The sequence below is a fragment of the Muntiacus reevesi genome, chromosome X, assembly GCF_963930625.1.
Source record: "Muntiacus reevesi chromosome X, mMunRee1.1, whole genome shotgun sequence".
NCBI lineage: Eukaryota > Metazoa > Chordata > Mammalia > Artiodactyla > Cervidae > Muntiacus > Muntiacus reevesi.
In genome coordinates, this window is record NC_089271.1 from 99,750,764 (window position 1) to 99,775,055 (window position 24,292).

The 24,292-nt window shown below is 40.6% G+C and overlaps 1 protein-coding gene across 3 annotated transcripts in view; it reads right to left on the minus strand.

Moving 5' to 3' along the window:
• The window catches only part of MTM1 (myotubularin 1), a 91,236-nt gene that overhangs the window by 13,750 nt on the left and 53,194 nt on the right, over positions 1-24,292 (minus strand). For all 3 annotated transcript variants that reach the window (XM_065916163.1, XM_065916162.1, XM_065916161.1), the window contains 5 exons: positions 13,723-13,806; positions 11,361-11,510; positions 6,594-6,782; positions 2,223-2,408; positions 550-756 (listed from right to left, as the gene is read on the minus strand). In XM_065916163.1, the coding sequence (XP_065772235.1) occupies positions 550-756; positions 2,223-2,408; positions 6,594-6,782; positions 11,361-11,510; positions 13,723-13,806 (816 nt within the window). The remainder of the gene's footprint in view (positions 1-549; positions 757-2,222; positions 2,409-6,593; positions 6,783-11,360; positions 11,511-13,722; positions 13,807-24,292) is intronic.

Consider the following 24,292-nt stretch of genomic DNA (forward strand, 5'->3'; position numbering starts at 1 on the left):
TGACAATGCTATTCACAGTACTTATGAAATTTAGATGCAGGCTACAAGGCTACACAGCAGTGTTTCTAAAACGGTCTATGGGTTCACTTCAGCAGAACCATCCGTGGAACTTGTTCAAAATACTTATTCAAAGGGTGTCTGGAAACCAGACCTGCAAACAGACATTTTAATAGGTTCTCTTGGTCTTCAAAATATCTATCAGAAGATAGCAAAAATCTCAACAAAAAGTCTAGCACATCTATAAATATTTGGCTCTAGTAGTTATAATATTAGTTGAGAAAGGAGCATCTTCCTTCTTTTGTACAATTACAACTGAAACACTTTCCATATCACTTTCAAGTGAAACTGTATATGGCACAGATGGATGAACATGTCTCCTGAAAAGACTGGCTAAACCCAAGGCGCCACGCATTTTCAAACCTGCAGAGTGTTTTTTTATAATACTACTCAGATTTTCTTTTTAAAAGGCAATCAGTGGTTTCACAAACTAGCTTTTTTTTAATCCCAGGTGGTAATCAGATAATTTAAAAATCAGTTCTGTTTACTTACAGATGCAAATTTATGTCCAAAACTGATCCATTCTTTTTGGACCAATATTTCGAAGCCCTCGATGCTCCGGTAGAAGCTGTCCAACATCAGCATGGCCAGGGACGTCAGCTGGGCCGTCCTGTCCCAACCATCACTGCAGTGCACCACCACCGAGCTCTTCCCCGAAGAAACCCTGTCTGCGACCTGGATGGCTCCCGTCAAAACAAGCTGGCAAAGAAATTCATGCGAGTAAATGGCCAGCTGGAAGGGACTGCTTAAATTTGAACATAAAGCCTTTAACCCTAGTAAAAAGTCCTGCTTTAAAATACTCTTAACATCTAGAACAGAAAAGGTTCTGAAAACGGAAGGCCAGGAACTACAAGGTTTGTTGTTTTTCCTCTGCAGAAACTGCTTTCAAAGACAAAGTGAAAGTGAAAAGTGTTAGTCACTCAGTCGTGTCCAACTCTTTGCGACCCCATGGCCTATAGCCCGCCAGGCTGCTCTGTCCATGAATTCTCCAGGCAAGACTACTGGAATGGGTTGCCATTCCCTTCTCCAGGGGATATTCCTGACCCTGGGATCGAACCCACGTCTCCCACACTACAGGTATATTCTTTACCAACAGGGAAGCTGAGGTAAGTAGGTATTAAAAAACAAGACAAACAGACACAAAGCCAAACTACATGTCAAACCTTCTTTCACATATGTGATTATATGAGTTCACTAGGGCTATCGTAATAGTGTCACACAGACTGGGGGCTTAAACGACAGAAATATATCATCTCTTAAGTCTGGAGGCTAGAAGTCCGAGATCAAGGTGTGGGCAGGGTCATGCTCCCTCTGAAGGCTCCAGGAAAGGAGCTGTTCCAGGCCTGTCTCAAAGCTTCTGGTAGTTTCTGCCTTCTGGCAGCATAATTCCAATCTTCAAATGGTATCTTTCTGAGCATGTCTCTGTGTCCGAATCTTCCCTTTTCATAAGGACACCAGCCTGATCGAATTAAGGGTCCACACTACCCCAGTATGAACCTGTTGTAACCAATCACATCTACAATGACCCTCTTTCCAAATAAGGTCACACCCTAAGGTACTGGGGGTCAGGGTATCAACATATAAACTTTGGGAGAATATAAACGCATACATAAGCTCCCCAACCAGGGATCAAACCTGCACCCTCTGCAGTGGAAGCACAGACCCCCTGACCACTGGACCATGAGGGAAGTCCCTTGTTTGTTTACAGAAATAAATTGCGGTTTCTAAAGTTGTTAGTTTCCTCACATAGTTTCAAGTACTTTTAAAAGAATGGAGCTTTTTGATGCCTCTATCAAGACAAAGGATTGACTATAATAAAAACACGAAACTCATTCTTTAAGTTCATTGAGATTAGTTTCAACAAAAACAATTGCTCCAGGTTCTTGAAGGTCATATGCAGTAATGGTTACATAAACCTGGGGGAAAGGCTCAACTACTAGCTATTGATGAGTTGGAAAGTGACATCTCCACAAACTCTCAAGAATATCTTTACTCCAGGTAAGCAAATTGTAAAGAAACACAAACTGCCGGCCCTAAACAACAAATATTGTTTCTCTCACTGTTCAATTTTTTTTTCAATTTAAGGAATTAAAACAATTTCCTGTTTCACTGAACAATTATTTTCTTTTTATATATATACATCTTTTTTCAAAACATATACTTGCCTTGATATGTTCCAGCCAATGAGTAGATTCCAAACTGGACAACCAATGAGATTCTTCCACATTAGGATAAACAATGTCTTTGACTTTTTTCAAAGATTCCCGCATAACATGAATGTTATGAATGTCTAAGAAGAAAAGTTCGGCGTTATGATACACATCATCACTTTCATATCCTCCTCCTGTTGCCTAAGAAACAAGACACACAAAACAGTAAGCTGGGTTTTCTATTTCTTCCATTACTTACACAAATATTTCAAAGGTTATTAGTCCTCCAAATCTTAACCTAAAACCTTGCAACTTTGATTTAATAATTGATGTGACTCGACTTCCTATCTGACACTAGGCCTCAGCAGTATTTATTAGTCACACTCTGAGCTGGAAAAAAAATGATGGGGAACTGGCAATTTCCTGGGAATCTGTATTTGCAAGAAAAAAATCATTTTCAAAATGTTTTCTAATTACTAGCTCTTCTTCTGGATCTGGAAAGGCAAGAGCTGGTTCTGAATGGTTCTCATCTTCTATCCGATTTTAACAGTACTCCATGGGCAGGCTCACATGGGACACGATAAGCGAGAGGAAAAAGACAGGCTTTGGAGACAGACCCAGGTCGATAGCTCAGCTTCAGCCCCTCTTTGCTGTGCAACCTGTGGCAAAGCACTTAACCTCTCTGAGCCTCAATGTTGTCTCCTGAAGAGCAGGAGATAATACTATTGAGGTCTCCTAAGATTAAAAGGAGCTGGGCTCTATAACAGCTAACACCAGCCACCATTTAATGAGCCCCTCTGACATCCCAGATACTGCGATTCTTGCTTTACATCGTTGTATCTAATTCTTACAACAATGCTTTAAGACAGCTATTACTATCTCCATTTTGCAAATGAGAACAGATGCTATTTAACTACCCCCAAAGTCAGATGTAAGCAATAGAATTTAAGTCATCTGATTTCAAAGCCTGAACCTTTTCTAGTGCCCCGTGACTGTCCGTGTGCTACGCAAAAACGCCAGGGACAGTGCTGCATGTGGTTGACCCTCGAAGGACAAAAGGTTTCAAGAGGAGATGAGATGGCTGCCACCTGCCATGGTGCCTGCCAGCATCAACCTGCCAGGGTGGGCGTCACTTCCCCTTCACAGGGTCGTGAAGATGCCTGTTTTCCATGAAGACAAAAAGAAATGCTACAATTTTGTTTAGGAACTGGGCTGATTTCTGCTTAATGTTTGAAAATGCCATGGAACACATGGCCTCTGGCCTTTTAAGAAAAGGTTAAATCATTCAGGAACCTGCGAAGAAAGCAAGCAGAAATGGAAGGATGCTAATTAACATCATAAAAACATATGAATATGTAAACTCACAAGTAAAGGTAAGTAAACAGTCAAAGCCGAGGACAGACAAACCACATGCCTGCCACTGCCACAGAAAACCTCTTCTCTTTTTATTTACAACAATTTGTAGCTCAGGACAGAAGGGCCAATACATCCTATGGTTTTTTCCCCAGGGTTAGTCACAGAGGTTTCCTGCAGTAGAAGTAAGGCTGCCACTTGAACTTCAAACCTGGAGACCTATGTCTCCAGACAAGCCAGAGGCCTTGATCTCCACAGACTCCAGGTGAGAAATTGTTTTTTATTTAAACAGTAATGTGTTTTTAAAGCTTGCTACAAATAGCATCAGTAGTAGACAACAAACATTCACTTTATTGTTTTTAAATAGCTATCAGCTAACAAATATACATGCACATGGGTCACATTTCAGAGAATAACACCTTGCAGCTGCAATCAGAGGTCACAACAGGAGTGTGCCTGTTCCACTGTGAACTAGCTCTGCAAGCCTCTCACACAACGACACACATCACCCTCCCATGGACATGTGACACGTGGTTTGTGAACAGTTACTGATTTTTCAAAGACATTCCAAATGCTGGAGTTTCTTTTTTAAATAACTGAAGATGATACATAGAAAAAGTAATAATTCATTGCTAAAGTTTCTGCCAAAACAGACATTAATACAGCCCCACTTTAATTCATCACAGGGTGCTGGATCTTGTCTGCCTCTGGGTTTTGTTTGTTTGTTTAATTTAAAATGCTTGTTACATCTGGGATTGTAAATTTCTAAATAGCCATAAGGGCAGAACAATTAGGTTCAAAGAGAAGTCAGAAGGGTAAAAATCTATTAGTCAAGCACAGATTGAGTTCCCAGAAGTTCACAATCTCCAACTCGGATTAGGGATTAGTTTTGAAGTTTTCTTTTCAGTTCTCTTCAACAAAAAAGAACAACCCAAGTTACCTAGTACAACATAATACAGACTGTTGCCATGGATACAGATGGCTAGGAAGACACAGCTGAGGGAGGAAGGGACCCTGAATGTGGTTTTTAAAGAATGATGCACAGGTTTTTCAAGCCCAGGTTTTTTTCCCCCCCATAATATTTTCCTTCCTTTCATTCCTAAACAGACTAGATACACAGGCAAATTTCCTGACTCTTAAAAAGGCATTCAATAATTCTACTGCTACAAAAATGAGCTTTAGAGTTAATATGATAAAGGTATTCATTTTATGCATTCTATATACCTTAAAATATCCTTTCTAAATACCTCATTTTAATATTATATCATATCTGTTTCAGGCTAAATGTATACATAGAAATACTTCATTTTATGCATTTATTCAACTCTGAATTATACATGAAGGATAGCAGAAATATAAAGGTAAGGATAATACAACAAGATATTAATATGTGGGCTAAATTTACTAAACATCTTCTTCCAATTCCTAATCTATTGATTGATTTCACTTCATGATTGCTTTTTGGATAATTTCATTATCTAAACCCAAATCAACTGCAGTAACAAATAGCTGGTCCAAGAATACACAAGGGGCAGGGGGCTCCCCAGGAGTAAAGGTGTCAGGTGCATGATCTGTGAGCAAATAATTGTGAATGGAGCTCCACACACACGCCCACGTAGAGAGACATTACAGGGTCTGTTTAGGAAACTACCACATCTAGGTGAGCTGCTTCAGGACTTGTTTTGCTTTCAGGCTCTTGCCTTGTGCTTTCAATAATCCAAGATGCCAGGTAAATGACTTCGGGATAAGCAAAATATCCAAGATGATGAAATGTAAGCCTACATCTGACCAGCAGCAGTAAATCTGAAAGTTGGGATGGGGCAGGCCCACTGTGAACATGTATAAGTGACAACTGGCAATGAGAAAAGGAAAAAAAAAAAACCAAACCCAAAAGTTGAAACTGAATGTCAAAGGTATTTCTGAGTCTGGGACCATGTCGTGCAGGGGCAAACGGCCTTTGCAGTAGCTGCTGAGGGACACCTGCAAGCAACACTGCCTTATCACTTTACTGTAGGTGCACTCAGCATACTCTGCTCAAGAAGGCGAAGGAAACCCCGGAGATAGAGTTCTCTGAAGACACTGACACCAGGGCTTCCCAGGTGGCACTAGTGGTGAAGAATCCGCCTGCCAATGCAGAAGACAAAAGGCTCGGGTTCCATCCCTGGGTTGGAAAGATCCCCTGGAGGAAGGCACAGCAACCCACTTCAGTAATCTCGCCTGGAGAATCCCATGGACAGAGGAGCCTGGCAGGCTAGAGTCCATACAGTCACAAAGAGTTGGACACGACACAACTGAAGTGACTTGGCACGCATGCACAAATAACTGTAAAATTCATATACATGGAGCTACTCATTTCTTGGACTACCTCATATAAATGAGAACACACATTTCTGAGTATAGAGACAAGACTGCTTCGATAAAGCTACAAATTTAGAATTTTAACAATTACAGTTTCTCACAATCCCCACAGATGCCTCCCTAGTGTATACATTGAAAATGACATAGTGTTGACATTGAGGATGACCGTCAATAGCCTAAAGGGCTCCAAGAGATTCTAACACATGCCTGAGATCTTGGCCAAAACCCAAGTTCATTACAGCTCTAGACTTGCCTAGTTTATCAAAAGTTGACTTTCATTTGATTTTTTTAAGGATTTTTCTTTATGTGTACCATTTTTAAGGTCTTTTTAAAATTCGTTACAGTATTGTTTCTATTTTATGTTTTGGTTTTTGGCCATGAGGCATATGAGATCCCAGTTCCCCAACTAGGGATCAAATCCACACCCTCTGCGTTGGAAGGCGAAGTCTCAACCACTGGACCACCAGGGAAGCCCCCTTCATTTGATTTTAAGGAAATCAACTTTTCAGATATGTTTTATGATTAAAACTACTTTTTACCTTAGTGAACTCATTTCCTGATTTAAGCAAAGTTTAATGAATTTAAATCCACATGTTGACAGGTCATGACAACAACATTCATGTGAAACACTGCACTCTGTATATAAGGTAGAACCATGTCATGAAATACACTCACCTTGTTGGCCACTGCATTGACATTGGGTCTTGCATCGTAGATCGTGAGTTTGTTAACTTGTCTGTTTGTCTCCCTGATGACGTCGAGATATCTCTCATCCTCTTTATTTCGTTTACCACCCATACCGACAAGAGGCTGACTGCAACGCACAATGACGGTCTTGTTTTCGGGATGGATCCACGACAGCACCTAGGGTTGGTTCAGAAATTTTAAGCTATCGGGAAAACAACTAAATCTCAATTAAAACCATAAAAAAAGAGAGCCCTAACAATCATGATGAAGTGAAACTGATTTTGCCAAAATAGGATGTTTGTTCACCTCTGATTTCCCTGTGTGCCCAGAAACACATGTTTAACCGTTAGGATGATTCAGAGCCAATGAGAACAACTAATTGCTTGACTAGTTTTTTCTCAATTTGCACCACATCTAAAAATGTTAAATGCTAACCTAAAAATAGTTACACTACTTGAAATAGAAAGCTTCAGACATTTTATTTTAGTCTTGCAGCTTGCACCGGATTTGTCATTACCCAGAAACAGCTTCGGTAAAAGGTGAGAGGTAAAGGAAGCCAGCCCTGGTTCTGTCTCTATAATCACAACTCATGCCTGCAAGTATTTTCCCAATAGCCTCAATTCTAGAATCTAACACAGAAAACCCAAAGGAAGCAAACAGAACCTCAGGACAGCCATAGAGCTGTCAGGGTCTCCATAAGGAAGTTTGGGCACCTGCCTCCTGGGAGAGCTCTTCGAGCTTTTTCTCAGAATCAACCTTCTCTAATTTTACACACAAGCCCAGCACATTTTGCTACCTGGTCTCTCAGCTCATAGCACCTAAGAAACAAGATCTGTAAAAGGAAGCTAACAATGTAACATAGCCAAAGCTACAGAACTGTCCACTTTCAATGACTGAATAGTTTGGCAGGTGAACTCTATCTCAATAAAGCTGTTAAAAGAAAAAAGAAAACAGGAACTGGGAAGTAAGCATGGTGGGTGACAGCATGAGCTCTGGGACAGGCACACCTCTTGCGGTGGCTCTGACCTGGGTACTGAGCTCACGGCCTCTTGTCACTTCCTTTCCCTCTTTCATCAACTATGGAGCCACGTGATGGTGTGGCACTGTTGGGAGGACAAATGGAGAATGCATGACCCAGCACAGGGTATGAAAACCCATGAAAATCAGGCACAAGAACTGCAGAAGCAGAAGTGTTCGAGCTGACTTAATATAAAGCCAAGTACGCTGTCATCTTTGAAGTCACCTCCCCACTCTGGCAAAGTACAAGCATTGATGTCCATAAAATTTGCAATGTATAATAATATAACAGGTTAGTGAGAAGAGATTATATGGTAATATCAATGAATACTCATTCAACTGAGTCTCTGCACCTGCCAGGGCCCAGTCAAAATACCACTGTGACCTTGACTAAGAGTCCAAAGGCTCAGAACAGCGAGCCTGGGTACAAGCTCCATTTTCTCATCTACAGTGTGGAGGTGAGACCTGCCCGCCCACCTCCCATGGCTTGGTCTCCAAGAGAGAAAAGATGTGAGATCACTTTTATGTATCTATATATTTTTAATTTATTTTTTTCAGGTTTACTGAGATACACTTGACTTACAACACTAGGTAAATTTAAAGTGTACAATATGTTGATTTGATATAAGATCACTTTTGTTATTTTCTGGCCACACTAGGTGGCTTGAGAGATCCTAGTTCTTCAACCAGGGATCAAACCTGGGCCCTCAGCAGTGGAAATGCAGAGTCCTAACCACTGGACCACTAGGGAATTCCCCAAACGAGATCACTTTTAAAAGAGCAAACTGCTGCATATACACGACATTTATTATTTGATAAAGACCCTCATTCCCCAGTGCTCTCTGCTCTTCTTCCCCACTTCTCTCTGCTTGGGAGATTTAAGACTGGAATCAGCAGGCCATGTTAAGAAGTGCTATTCTTATGAGTTGTTTCACCTCTTCCTTGCTTTTTCTTCTTCTTTTCTACCTTTATAAAAAGGATGCTTGCTATATAGCCGGACCAGGTACAAATAATATAAACTTCACAACATCAAATACCATGAGTGCTTTAAAAGCATATGCTATTATATTAGGTCATTCTTATTGAAGTTAGTATGTAGAAGCCATAAATATTTAACGATGTACACAAAGATTTAGTCACCAAAACACTGTTTACAATAGCAAAAGATGAGAAGCTAAATGTCTCACAATAGAAAACTGATTGACTCCATATACTGGAACATGACCAGAGAGTCAACAGTGTGGAAGGTTCTTTCCAAGATAAATGCTAGGTAGGAAAAGCATATTGAGACACAAACCACAGAATAATTTCATTTTTTTTCAAATAAAAATATGTAGCTATGGTACATATACACTATGGAATATTACTCAGCCATTAAAAAGAATTCATTTGAATCAGTTCTAAAGAGATGGATGAAACTGGAGCCCATTATACAGAGTGAAGTAAGCCGGAAAGATAAAGACCAATACAGTATACTAACACATATATATGGAATTTAGAAAGATGGTAATGATAACCCTATATGCAAAACAGAAAAAGAGACACAGATGTACAGAACAGACTTTGGAACTCTGTGGGAGAAAGCAAGGGTGGGATGTTCTGAGAGAATAGCATTGAAACAAATATACTATCAAGGGTGAAACAGATCACCAGCCCAGGTTGGATGCATGAGACAAGTGCTCAGGGCTGGCGCACTGGGAAGACCCAGAGGGATGGGATGGAGAGCGAGGTGGGAGGGGGGATCGGGATGGCGGACACATGTAAATCCATGGCTGATTCATGTCAATGTATGGCAAAAACCACTACAATATTGTAAAGTAATTAGCCTCCAACTAATAAAAATAAATGGAAAAAAATATGTATGCATAGAAGGAAGTCTGGAATGACATATATCAAAATGTTAAGTGTGGTCCTCACTAGGTGGCAGTCTCCTTGGTGTTTAACAGTATTCTTTTAAATGTCTAAAATAAATAAATATATGTTACTTATATGTTAAAGAATTCAATAATATTAAGACCAACCTGTTGGAGAACAAAGGAATATGTACCCATTTAATGGGAACATTAATGCATGTAGATTATTTTATTATTCAGTGATATTTTATAACACTATACATCTTATTTATGGATAACATAATAAGACTGCTTTCTCATCAATTCTTTTTGTATCTTTATGAGTTTTTAGAAAGAACTGAATATCAGATATTAATGATTTATTATTAAAAGGAAATACATTTCCTGGTTTACAGTCAAGAATCTGGTGGTTAGGAGTTGTATCAGAAAGAGTACCTCATCTCTTATTAGATATTATTAAGCATTGTAATCTATAGAGAGGGGATGGACAGTTTAGCCTTAAGATTTTTTAGGAAAAATAAATGCAAATCAGGGCCCATCACAAGGTAAGGAGGATCAATAAAATGTCAAAGTAAAAAGCTAAGCATTCTATTTGCTCTACGGTGGGTTTTCATTCACTCCTAACTGTGGGACCCGCAGGATAAACATAGCAGCCTGAGCACAGTGGACTTGGCTCAGGTGTTTCACTTCCTCTCTTGCCCCTAATCACATGAAATCCACACACATGTACATGTGCACTCACACACACTTTTGACACAGTAGATGTTCAATAAATACTCATCGAATGAAGGAGTGAACAAAATGAACCCACACTATCCTAACCCTTTCTCCTGTGGGCAAGGCATGTCTTAGCAACACAGCTGGCCAGGAGAGGGGTGGAGTCTGTGGCTACAGCACAGAAAAGTATGTTTCAGCAGAGCAGAAGAGGAGCACACTGGTAACTCTGCTTTATTAGTGCAGCATTCTAGCAAAATGAGCTAAAGACCATACTTCCAAGTATACTATATACCTCATGAAGATATGAACAGACATTCGCCCTTAGCGAACCAAGTGCATTTTAAGTTACAATTCATATTATGTTGATACTACACAAAAGTTTCACACAAATATTCTTTTAAGGACAAAAATGTCTAGACTTGGAAGTCAAAGGTGACATAACATTAAAGTTTAATTTCCTCAACCTTTGCTTTTCAAAATCAAAACCAAAACAAAATAATATACTTATTATGAGATGTCCTGAAAACTAATAGAGGGGAAAAATTCTCTAAACTTTTAGTCAATATGATTTAGGGACACTTTAGTCAATAAGATTTATAGTGCAACTCATCCATAAATATTTAAGAACCAAAATACTACTTTATGAACTAGGTCCAATGATACTGTAATATACTGTTTGGGATAATCCGCACTTGTCTCAAGATTGCTAATGGTTTGAATGCAGCTTACAAATGTCATGCAGAGAGATGAATCCTAATAAAGGTGTTAAGTAAAAACCTGTACTTACAGGCTCCATAACATAGGGTATTTCTAGTGTTGTTTCTAACATGTCAGCTGACACTAACCAAGAGCCTCACATTTGTTAATCACTGTGCTACAAAGAGAGAAGCCACAGAGATCCTGCCGTCCCTTCTTCCTTTTCACATGGTGTTACCTGTTCCCTCTCCTATATAAAAACTACTTGAATTCATGCTCTGTCCTTGACTGCAAGCTTCTGGAGGGGGGCAGGTGACGTTTTACTTCTTTCCCCATTTGGCCTGCTGCTTTGCACTCAGAAGACATTTCATAATAACTTGTGGGACTGAAATTCCAAAAGAGCGTTTCTCTGAATTACTTGACTACCATTCTCATGGTACCCTTTACAAAAGACATGAATTGCAGTACTCACTGGAATTCGGTTTCGGGATCGAAAAGTTGCAACTTTCCTGAGATCTTCATCAGAGGCACGATATGGAACCACCAAGAGAGCTGGATAAGTGTCACACAGTTTGTAGCACTTATTAATAAAAGTGATTCTCCAATGGTGATTGGGCAAGCCCTACAGGAGAAAAGGAATTTCGTGTCAACACGGAGGACTCCTCTCTGGGTCTGGCCATCGCTGGGTCTCCTTTCTCCTTTCGAGCAGAAGGCAAACGTGCGTCTGATGGCAGAGTGGTAACACTCTACTGATTCCCAGTAAGGGAACCAGATCGGTAATCCAGACAACAGAACACAAGACAAAACACAGGTGGGCTCCAAAATTCTAAGCTATCATTGATAAATGCAAATTCTGTTCAACTTGAGATCTTCCTTCATTTCATGCCAAACTCTTCTCTACTACTTGTATGGAGAAACTCAAGGTCCCCCCCTACTCACGCACGTTAAAGAAAAGTACACGGTGTAATCACGTGTGTCTAATTGAGGGTAGAAAAGCTATCAGGCAACTTCTACCCCCTACTCAAAATAGGGGGAATACTTCAACCTGCTCCAAAGTAGAAAGAAGCTAAGCTTGTAAAGAAATTCACAATGTTTGTCATTGTCAATGTATGGCAAAAACAACTACAATGTTGTAAAGTAATTAGTCTCCAATTAAAATAAATTAATTAATTAAAAAAAGAAATTCACAGAAGGGAAGTAAGGAAAGCCCCTCTGGGGAGGATCATTTTGCCACCTCCTAAGAGTTTTTTCAATCAAGTGGTTTGGGATGGGTGATTGCCCTATGGCTTGTGTGACAAATAGAGTCATCTGTATTTGAGGCAGTCTGCTAGTGTGACAGGGACACACGGAAGACATCTTCCACCCTACCGCCTACTCACAAAATTGGATCTAGTGGGGACAAGGTCCAGAGGTGCTGGAATAACTCCCTCCCCACACTCACAAATACAGAAGTACACACACAAAAGTGAGCCATGTGGGTGCTTGTTTTGGGAACAGGCATTGTACCTTGTCTTTAGGTCTGGCCCCATAGAGTCCAGACCAAGCAGATGAGTCTGATGTCAAGTCCAATTAGAGAGTTACAAGTCCCATCAGAAAGGTATAAGAAAAAAAGATGGAATATAATGGCAGTCTAGAACAAAATACCTTCAATAGTTCATACATGCATGCAAGCTTAAAAACAGGAACTGTTTTGTTTCAAGCTAGAAGCTTTGACCTACAAAATAAGTCTTAATACTATCAATAATACTCCAAAATTAACGTGCAAATAGTTTAACACATAACACTACAGAGGTCTCCAAAACATGCAAGATGTTTCAATGGTCCTTCTTCTGCCTCCATATATAACCCATAAGACAGGTTATTAATGAGAGGTACACACAGCCTTTGAAAATGAAATAGTCTAAAGCTAGCAACAGGGCATACTACTTCATATATGTGCTCTAGAGATAAATTCCCACACCTGAATTTCTGATCAAAACTAAACAGGGAACTCAGCCAAGAGGCCTGGTAGTGGAAGTGGTGGCTTAAAGGTTTTCAAGTTTAGTGTTTTGCAATTTGACTTTACACTCACTGGGCTTGATTTGATTCTCAAACCTAATTTGACAAAACTTCCCAATTATTTTACAAGCTTTATAGAATGAGATTGAGGAAAAATCTCATCACAAAGCTCCTAGCTGTCCCATGATTTGGTTATAGCAGAGGTCAAAGTGCAGCTCTTGTTCCATAAGAGGCACAGGAATCTTCTTTAAATGCCAGGAGACCTTCACCTCTGAACAGCAACAATACTTGAAGCCTCCTACTTTATTGTTGCAAATCAACATGCACGTGGGTAAAGTTTACTAAGAGAGCAGTAAAGGCAATTCTCATATACACTCATCAAAGCTTGCCTGGAAAAGTCAACATTATAGTTCTAATTTATTTGAATCTCTAAGCCAAGATGAATATAACTGAAATCTAACTGCCAGTAATAGTTAAGCTCCCAAACACATAAATACATTGTGACATCAATTCCTGAGTAGTAAGATATAGAAGTTTGGCTGTTCTAGACTCTGAGTATTTGATTCATTTCATGGACAACATATAATGGATGTTCTTCATGTAGTAGGAAGAAAACGAACTTAGCCATGTAACCTTCAATGCAGCTTGAATATGGCCCTGTAAGAGTTTGTAGGCTTCACAGTATTAGACAGACAGAATAAGCCATGTTATACTACTGCTAGGGAAAAAAGTATTTAGCAAGGGTGTTACTGATTCTCAAAGAGCATGACCACAGGCATATATCCTCAGCAGGCACATTTGAGATTCTTCACGTGGCCCAGTATCTACTGACTTACCTGCCTTCTGTATTCTTCAACTGGATTATAAACAGTCCATCCATCCACATTAAACTTTTCTTCATTCAAAAACGCAAATATTGGCTAGAAAAGGGAAAAAAAAAAAAAACAACAGAATGTCAACTTCAGTGTAAAGGAGCTAATATTCTACTAACACCACAACCTTAGATTTTTATTTTATTTTTTACCAGATTTGCCTATGATGAAATATAGGCAAATATTTTCTTCTTAGTTTTTTTAAAAAAATATTTATTTATTTATTTTAACTGGAGGATAATTACTTTACAATATTGTGGTGGTTTTTGCCATACATCAATATGAATTGCCCATTAAGCCAGAAATAACAGTGGCAAATTCAGACTAGACTTATGCTACCCTCTATCTTGATTAACCATTACATGTGAGACCACAGTTTTCTATGACTACAAACATGACTTTTTCATTTTTTAGTTTTTTTTGTAAATTAATTTATTTGTTTTAATTGGAGGCTAATTACTTTACAATAAACATGACTTTTGGTGGTTTTTTTTAAAGTGCTGTTGCACAAAAATCAGACTTCCAGACCCAAAAACGCCCATCAATTGTAAGCAGTATTAGCAATCGATCAGGTAAAACACACTTAAAAAAAAAAAAAGAAAAAGAAAACCCAGCAATGATTAGTAAACAGTGACACTGTCTCTAAAGGGACCAGTGATGCATTAATCTATTTAAAAAGAGACAGAACATTAGGAAAATTCTTAAAAGAAAGAGACAGAACATTAGGAAAATTCTTAATTAACTTCTCTGTGAGTTCTGAATCAACGCCCTGATCTCTGAAATGACAGGTCTCAGCCCTCTCATCTCTTCTCTATACTCATTTTCAAGGTGACATTAAGGAATTTCATGGCTTCAAATACCATCCATACCCTGGTGATTCCTAAATATCTATCACTCTGCAGCCCTACTGTGATCTTCAGACTTGGCCACACAAGTGACCGCACCACAGCTAGAGGACTGGGACATTCACAACTCCCACCCGATCCTGCTCCTCCCAGTCTCCCCATTTCAGCAGATGCCAGCCCCATCCTTTGCACCTTGGCTTATCCTTATCACTTCACTGCTAGCACCCTGGTTTAAGGTTCTGCCACTTCCACTTGGATTATTATAACACCACCTCCTAACAAGTCCTCTGCTTTCATCTTTACAGCTAAAGTCAGAGTAGTAGTGGCACAACCTAAGTCAGCTCAAATCCTTCCCCTGCCCCCAAATCCTCCTGTGGGAGCTTTTCATCTCACTTTGGGTAAAAGTGAAAGTACTTGCAATGGCCCCCATGGCCTTCGCCATCTGGCCACGTCTCCCACGATGTCTCTGCTCTTCCACTTCCTCAGTCTGCTCCAGCTGTGCTGGCTTCGAGCTGTGCTGCTCCCCACGAGCAATAAACATGCACCAATCTCAGGGCCTTGGCGCCTGCTGATCCAGTTGTCTGGAATCCTTGCCCTCATGGTTTCCTCCCTTACTTCTTTCACATCTCTGCTCAAATGTAACCTTAATCAATGAGCCTTTCTCTAACACCCTACAGAAAAACAACACACACAACCCCCCCCCAACAGCACCCCTCATCCTCCTTCCCATTTTATTTCCATCACTTGTGACCATTTGACATGTATTTACTTGTTATTGTTGGACCCCTACTGTCCTCTAGACCACAGGCTCCGTGAAGGCAGACACTTGATGCTAAGAGCCACACTTGGACCTCAAACATTTCAGGCACGTTTATGAATCAAATAATAGCCAGATATTTCTTGCCATGAAATACAAAGCAACACATCTAACACTGAACTGGAGCTTAAGGTGGAAAAGAACAGATGTTCAAGCCAATATTTTAACTATCCAAATAAATTAGCTTACAATTACAAGAAAATACTTTTTTAAAGTATTATTTGCTAGTTTAAATAGGAAAATATGATGTGAACACTGAGTTGTCACTCACTCTAGCTCTACTGAAGTAAGCATTCTGTAAGAAGCAATGCTGACATTTTCTAAAGTTGAATGTATAGGAATTACTTCCCAGATATTTTAATTTCTACCCTTTCCCCCCCTTAAAGATTAAGATAAGAGAACAAAGCAAGAGTTTAAAAACACAAGCTCTCAATAGAGTAACATAAAGGTGGATTATTACCAAAAAATTAAGACTCCTAAGCATTAAGACTACTACTACTAAAGCAAGGACAACATCACCCATTCATCTTTACCTCATTATTAAAAGTACAGAATTCCCTACAAGTGATTACTTGTTACAAGGCTAATTACAGCTCCTGCATGAAAACGCTAAAACCTAAAGTTAGCAGCTTACGTTTCTTGAGGATTTTACCTGTCATTTATTTTCACTTATAGACATGTAGTTTTTAAGGCTTTGAGTCTTTGAGAATTTGATTTGCAGGTTGCCATTTTCCAGTGATTCCTACCTATAGCCCTGCATCAGGTGGGGACGCTGTTTGGGAAACATGAGTCCCATGGAGGGAACCGCTTCTAGAGACTGTCCCTCATGGGAGCACACAGGGAGTCAGGTTCAAGGAGTGGTGATGACGTGCCCTCAGTAACCATGTCCCCGCACCCATCTTGCTTCCCAAGAAGGATTCAATCCCAGCTCAGGGAGTGGGCAGGGGGTTCAGAGATGGGGTTGGGGTTTCCCCAATGTGTGAGGCACTGCCTGGGCCCCAGCTCACCCTGCTGAATCAAGACCCTCCAGGGGAGGGTGGTGATGCCCTGATCCTGAAGGGCCCTGGATACACCAGAACACTAGAAATCTTCCTGAGGGCTCTGTGTGCTCAGCCTATTTGAGGGGCTGCTTGACTTTTTTCTTTTTTTACATGATTTTTGAAATAATTATAGATTGACAAGAAGTTGCAGAGAAAGGTATAGGGAAGGACCATGTTCCCTTTACCCAGCCTTCCACACGTGAGCATCTTGTATAACCAGAGCCCAGTATCAAAGCTGGGCAACTGACATCAGAAAACGGACACTCTCAAGTGCTCACCCCTGGCTTCATGTGAGCATGTCTTCGTTTATTCGGCTCTGTATGAATATTTGGACATTTCACCAATTCAGATTCCTACTAGTCAAGAAATACCAGGCATGGAGACTTAAAAAAAAAAGCAATCTTATACATTTTTCCAGGATTAAAAATAGCACAATGTAACATTTGAAAAATGTTAAAGGACAAAGTTAAGATGAAAACCTCCAATTTCACACTAGGGAAGACAACTCTGACAAAGAGAATGTAACTTGTCTTTTTAATTTAGCTCCGTTTATCACTGTTGTGTCTTGTGGGAGCAAAAATCTGAAATGACAGCAGATTTTAGCTTTCACTTAATTAGCCATCATTTTTAAATGGCATTTATATAAAGATGCACTGACTCGCTTTAAACATTTAGATTGGATTCATTGTTATTGAGTAGGTTCTATAAATACTGAGTGATTCATGAGCTTCCTTCTTTGAGGAGGGAGAACTGTATCACTGAGTTAGGATTCCTAGATCTCACGAAGGGCACTCACAGACAGCCAAAGCCTTGTCGTGCTCTCTCTCAGAACTGGATGTTTTGAGTGTCAGATTTATAAAAATTAAATACCACTCAAGAGGGAGACAGTTACAGAAGAAAACAATTTTCACAGTATTCAAGGAAGCAAGGAAGTAAATTGATAAGCTCTGTAAGATATAATAGTGCTTTCAAATGATGCTGTCACCACACAAAGCATGGTCATCAGTGGACACGATTCACTGCATCTCTGAGACCTAGCTTTAAAAATTCAGGGAAGCAGTCACTAACTCTTTCGGGATAGAATTTTGCAATGTTTGAACAAGAATCTGAGGTGTTTTTTCCTAATTTGATTTCAAAATTGAAGACATTAGCCTTTTTCAGTTTCCATCTACCACTGAAGGGTGCAGCAATATAAAATTATCTCAAGAAACAAGACCACTTCACATAAGAACAATAATGCTATCATTCAAGTTAGGAGGAAAAGTCTAAAATTTTAAGGAAGAATGATAGGAGGTGCTGAAACTTGGCAAAGTTTATAATTCTAAGCAACAGCTTCATGCTTGATACAGCTTTCAGCCTTTTACTATGACTTGACATAGTAAGAATTTATACAACTGCATCAAAAGTAATTTCATACAAAAGTCTGACAAAAGTCTCATAGGTCAAAAAGCAACCTGTGCATGAATTACCATTGCTACTTATGTTTGCATAAAGAATTCTCCTAGTTCTACCACTATCCTTTTCCCTGGGGAAAATGGCTTTAATATTCTTGAGTCACCCTTATCTTAATTTATAAATGTACATATTCACTTATTCAGGAAAGGACTACAAAAGTACACTTGAAATGTCATTTCAAATCATTTTAGAAAAAGAACATTCTTTACTATTTGTCAAAATCATAATCATTTAAGGCTGACATTTCTCAGGGTTCATATGTGACACCACTTTTCACTGTAATTCTCTCTCCTGATAATTTTGGCCACGTCAATGAAAATGCCAATGATCAAATTCAGGTCTACCAAATAAATCTCTCCCCAGGCCAAAGCTTCAGATCTATGCAGCCACTGGCCTCCCACATACCCACACCTGGTTGTCCCCTAGAACTTGGGACTTAGCCAAGCCAAAATGAACTTGTCTTCTCTTCTTCATTCTGTTCCTATGTTGCCCATCTTGACCACTGGTCCCACCATCAACCTGTCTACCCAGGTTGGATTCATCCCTATCATCCCATCTCCCCTCATAACCATAACTGGTCAATCAACAAATTCTACTGATCTGATCTTCTTGATCTTTCTCAAATCTGTTCTCTACTGTCCCTCTCCACTGTCCCATTTTAAGAACTCATTATCACACACCGAGAGGCAAACGATTAGAAATGATGTCAATATCCATCAACAGAGGATTAAATAAAGTATGAGACAGTAAACAGAATATTAACAGAGTGACGAAGCCCACTTGGTAAGCAGTATGTATTGGTAAATTTAGAAAGCAAGCTACGGAGGTGCATATGTAGCATGCTCCATTAGGGTCAAAGAAGGAAGGTATATAAATAATGAACTGCCTGCATTGTTTACTATCACTAGGTGGATAGCAGTACACTGAGAATGCTGGCTAAAAGGTGCTGGGAGGGAGATATTTTTACAATTTTTACTGCTGTAGTTAGTTCACTCTATCTACTATAACAAGATACCACAGACTGCCTGGCTTAGAAGAACAAACTATCTCTCACAGTTCTGGAGGCTGAGAAGTCTGAGTTCAAGGAGCCAGCATGGTCTAATTCTGTTGAGATCCACCTCTTGGTTTATAGAGAATGGCCTTCTTGCTGTACTGCACACAGTGGAGATGTGAAGTCTGACCTCTTTTTAAAAGGGCACTAATCCTATCATGGGAAACCACCCCCATGATTGCATCAAAAGCTAATCACCTCCTATTGCCCTGAGGGTTAGAGCTTCAACAGAAAATCTGGGGGGACACAATCAGTCCTTTAATCTTTCCTTACTTTTCAACCATGCGTACATTAGTCATTAAAAAAAATTCAACGTAAATGCTTGCTGAATCAAAGCCCTTTCTAAACAGAATATTCTTATAGGTCACGTGGTGGCTGCTAGCTCCTGTTCATTCATTCCACTGCCATCATTAGATACATTTAAGAAACATTTACTTAGCAGACACTATCTCTTATGAGGGGCTTCCCTCATAGCTCAGTTGATAAGTCATCTGCCTGTAATGCAGGAGACCTGGTTTCGATTCCTGGGTTGGAAAGATCCCCTGGAGAAGGAAATGGCAACCCACTCCAGTATTATTGCCTGGAGAATCCCATGGACAGAAGAGCCTGACAGGCTACAGTCCATGGGATCGTAAGAGTTGGACACAATTTAGCGACTAAACCACCACCACCACCATCTCTTATGAACAAGGTATTAAGTAGATAAAAGGAGAGTTAGACACCACTACTGTCTTTAAAGAGTTAGAAATCCTCTGAAGGAGAGAGATGAGGAGGGAGCAGCTACTGCTCACATAAAGAGGAACAGGTTAAGTGCCCTGAAAGGTACAGATAAAGTGCCATGGGATGCCAGGGAATGCCAGGGTTACTTCTGGACAGGCATGCCTGGAGGGGTGCTAGTGGCATGGCAGATCAACTGGAAGGGTAAGACGACTTTGGACATGGTAACCGTGAGGACCACAAAAAAGTCACAAATGGAAGAAAACACGAGGCCATCAGCAAACACCTTGGTTTGGCAGCCAGCCCGCAGGTGGATAGAAAAACAGGAGACCATGGAGAGATGTGGCTGCATGGTGGACAGAACAGAGGTTTGCATTTACACTGACAGGGAGGGATAAGTGGCTGAAGTTTCAGAGGTGAAGGGGTGAGATAGTCTGAGCTGCCTCCTAGGGGCAGCAACCTGACAGACAGCACGTGTAGAGTGGGCTGGATCAGAAACAGAAGTACAAAAATCAGCAAAAGCACCATCCCCACAGCTCAGAAGAGATGGAAACCTGAACTAAGTTGGGCTGGGGACGAAGAACACATGGATTTAGTAGATGTTACAGAAAAGGGAAACCTCCCACTGACCTTGATTTTGGAGCAGGAGGAAGACGGGGAGAAGGAAATGACAGCAATAGAGAAACTGGCAGCTCAAAGTAAGCTTGAGGGGGAAATGAGAGATTAATTTTAAACAAAGGTTTAGGCATCAGCTGAAGTCGGAGCAACTAATGGGAAACACGAAGCCATGAAGGCAATGCTGGTCAACACAAGAACAAAAAAGACCAGGGATAGCACAGAGCAAGGATGGATTTTTCTAGAAAACCCATATTTAGACGCCAGAAGCAAGCCGAGGAACTAGAAAAGGAGGGCCAGATGATTGAGACCTCAGAAGCCACAGGAGAGGTGTCCGCCAGCATGATGATCTAGATGCTCTAATTGATATTTCTGCTGACAACATCTAAAACTGCTAGATAAAACAGAAACCCTTTTTTAAAATGCACTCATGAGCCTACAAGGGAAGACGAAACTCTCAGAAGCCCAAGCCAAACTGTGAATGGAATGCAGAGAACAAGAAGAGTAGGCAGAACTGGTTTCCATAGCCTCTCAGGCTCCAGGAGATAAGATGTAATGCCCTGGGCTAGCCAAGATGGGTGTCAAATTGGAAACTTCCTTCAATAACACTGTACCCTTAGGGCAAGGACAAACAGGAAACAAGTGCTTGAGACTCAGAGGGAACTTACCTGTCTAGGTGACCTGTGCTGAGCAAGAGAGGCTACAGCACAGGGCTGCCAAAACTCATACAACTTGCATGGTCCCAAAAACATCCTGCAGAGAATTTAATCTGTGAGTGCCCCAGGCTGGGAGTGTCCCCCAAATGCCTGGCAGAAGAAAACGTAAAACTGCCTTCAGTCCTGGCCCTGGAGTCTTCCCACAGATAAAGGCCCAAGGAATGAGTCCACAGGCAATCATCACCAACAGCCCAAGAAAGTAGGCCCCACAAGCCAGGAGACCAGGCCTGGCTGAAGAGAAAGGTGGTGAATGAAGTGGAAGACCCAGCAGCCCCAACACAAAGGGATGCTCTGTCAAAGAGACGCAGAAGTACAGAACAGACTTTTGAACTCTGTGGGAGAAGGTGAGGGTGGGATGTTTCGAAAGAACAGCATGTATATTATCTGTGGTGAAACAGACCACCAGCCCAGGTGGGATGCATGAGTCAAGTGCTCGGGCCTGGTGGGCTGGGAAGACCCAGAGGAATCGGGTGGAGAGGGAGGTGGGATGGGGGACCGGGATGGGGAATACGTGTAACTCTATGGCTGATTCATATCAATGTATGACAAAACCCACTGAAAAATAAAAAATAAAAAAAAAATTCTAACTTGGGACATCTGGTGGGTATTTTATAAACATCTATTGCAGCTATTCAATTTAAAAAAAAAAAAACCCCCACAAAAACTTTGAATGATGGTGCAGTGGAAGAGGTCAAGGTCTTACAGACTATCAATTAGGAGAACTTGTAGGGCCTGGAATCACTTTCAAAACAACAGTTTTGATGAACTTATTTGTAGGGCAGCAATGGAGATGCAGACATAGAGAACTTGTGGGCACAGTGGGGAAAGGAGAGGGAGGGACAACTGGAGAGAGTAGCATCAAAACATAAACATTACCAAATGTAAGATAGCCAGTAGGAATTCGCTGTATGGCTCAGGGAACTCAAACCAGGGCTCTGTGACAACCTAGAGGGGTGGGATGTGGTAGGAGGTGGGAGGGAGGTTCAAGATGGAGGGGATATATGTATACCTATGGCTGACTCATGTTGATGTATGCTGGAAACCAACACGGCATTTTTTTTACATTTTTTTTTTTTAAATTGGAGCCTAATTACAATATTGTGGTGGTTTTTGCCATACATTCACATGAATCAGCCATGGGTATACATGTGTTCCCCTTCCTGACCCTCCCTCCCACCTCCCTCCGCATCCCATCCCTCAGGGTGGTCCCAGTACACCAGCCCTGAGCACCCTGTCTCATGCATCGAACCTGGACTGGCAATCTATTTCACATATGATAATATACATGTTTCAATGCTATTCTCTCAAATTATCCCACCCTCGCCTTCTCCCACAGAGTCCAACAGACTGTTCTTTACACCTGTGTCTCTTTTGCTGTCTTGCATATAGAGTCATCGTTACCATATTTCTAAATTCCATATATATGCGTTAATATACTGTATTGGTGTTTGTTTTTTTTTTTTCTGGCTTACTTCGCTCTGTATAATAGGCTCCAGTTTCATCTACCTCATTAGAATTGATTCAAATGCATTCTTTTTAATAGCTGAGTAATATTCCATTGTGTATATGTACCACTGTTTTCTTATCCATTCGTCTGCTGATGGACATCTAGGTTGCTTCCATGTCCTGGTTATTGTAAACAGTGCTGCGATGAACATCAGTGTACACGTGTCTCTTTCAATTCTGATTTCCTTGGTGTGTATGCCCAGTGGTGGGATTGCTTGGTCTTATGGTAGTTCTATTTCCAGTTTTTTAAGGAATCTCCACACTGTTCTCCATAGCGGCTGTACTGGTTTGCATTCCCACCAACAGTGTAACAGGGTTCCCTTTTCTCTGCCCCCTCTCCAGCATTTATTGTTTGTAGACTTTTTGATAGTAGCCATTCTGACCGGCGTGAGATGGAACCTCACTGTGGTTTTGACTTGCATTTCTCTGATAATGAGTGATGTTGAGCATCTTTTCATGTGTTTGTTAGCCATCTGTATGTCTTCTTTGGAGAACTGTCTATTTAGTTCTTTGGCCCATTTTTTTTTTTTAATTTTTTATTTTTCAGTGGGTTTTGTCATACATTCCATTTTTTGATTGGGTCACTTATTTTCCTGGAATTGAGCTGCAGGAGTTGCTTGTATATTTTTGAGATTAATTCTTTGTCAATTGCTTCGTTTGCTATTATTTTCTCCCATTCTGAAGGCTGTCTTTTCACCTTGCTTATAGTTTCCTTCATTGTGAAAAAGCTTTTAAGTTTAATTAGGTCCCATTTGTTTATTTTTGCTTTTATTTCCATTATTCAAGGAGGTGGGTCATAGATGATCCTGCTATGATTTATGTCAGAGAGTGTTTTGCCTATGCTTTCCTCTAGGAGTTTTATAGTTTCTGGTTTTACATTTATATCTTTAAAACATTTTGAGTTTATTTTTGTGTATGGCATTAGAAAGTGTTCTAGTTTCATTCTTTTACAAGTGGTTGACCAGTTTTCCCAGCACCACTTTTTAAAGAGATTGTCTTTTCTCCATTGTATATTCTTGCCTCCTTTGTCAAAGATAGGATGTCCATAGGTGCATGGATTTGTCTCTGGGCTTTCTATTTTGTTCCATTGATCTATGTTTCTGTCTTTGTGCCAGTACCATACTGTCTCAACATGGCATTTAAAGCAATTATCCTCCAATTAAAAATAAATTAATTAAAAGAAAACAACCCTCCCTCCCCCAAAAAACCCAACAGTTCCCCCAAGTTGCAAGGCAGGGAGTTGAAGGGAGGATGTGAGGACCAGTGGTGAGCGCTGTGCTTCTGGACATGGAGGGCGGCATGGGGAAGGGGGGGACAGTCCAGCTGGGACCACAGTCCCCAGAGATGGGCGCTGGGAGGGTGGCCGGGCATGTCTCAAGACCAGGGGAGAGGGCAGCGGAGAGAGACAGAAAAAAGACAGAGGGCCAAGTCTTGCAGGAGGCAGGAAGGGAGGAGCTTTAAAAGCATGATTAGACCCTCTATGAGCCAAGTTTACTGTTTATTTAAGAAAAAAAAATGTCCTGGTCAGAAAAAGAGATGGAGAACTAAGCCACCCTTTGGTGTCAGGCCGCATCCAGGCTGAGAGGCGAGTGCACATGTGTAGCTTCTCATTCAATTCCCGGGTGAAAATGAGCTTCTGGTTGTTGGCTATTAAATCTGTAATCAGCCTAGAAAGGAAGAGTCCGCTCCATTTCAGTCTGCTTTACAACCTCAAAGCACAGAAAAAGTACCCCAGGTCATTCATTCTCAGTTCGGAGGGTCAAAAAAGAGGT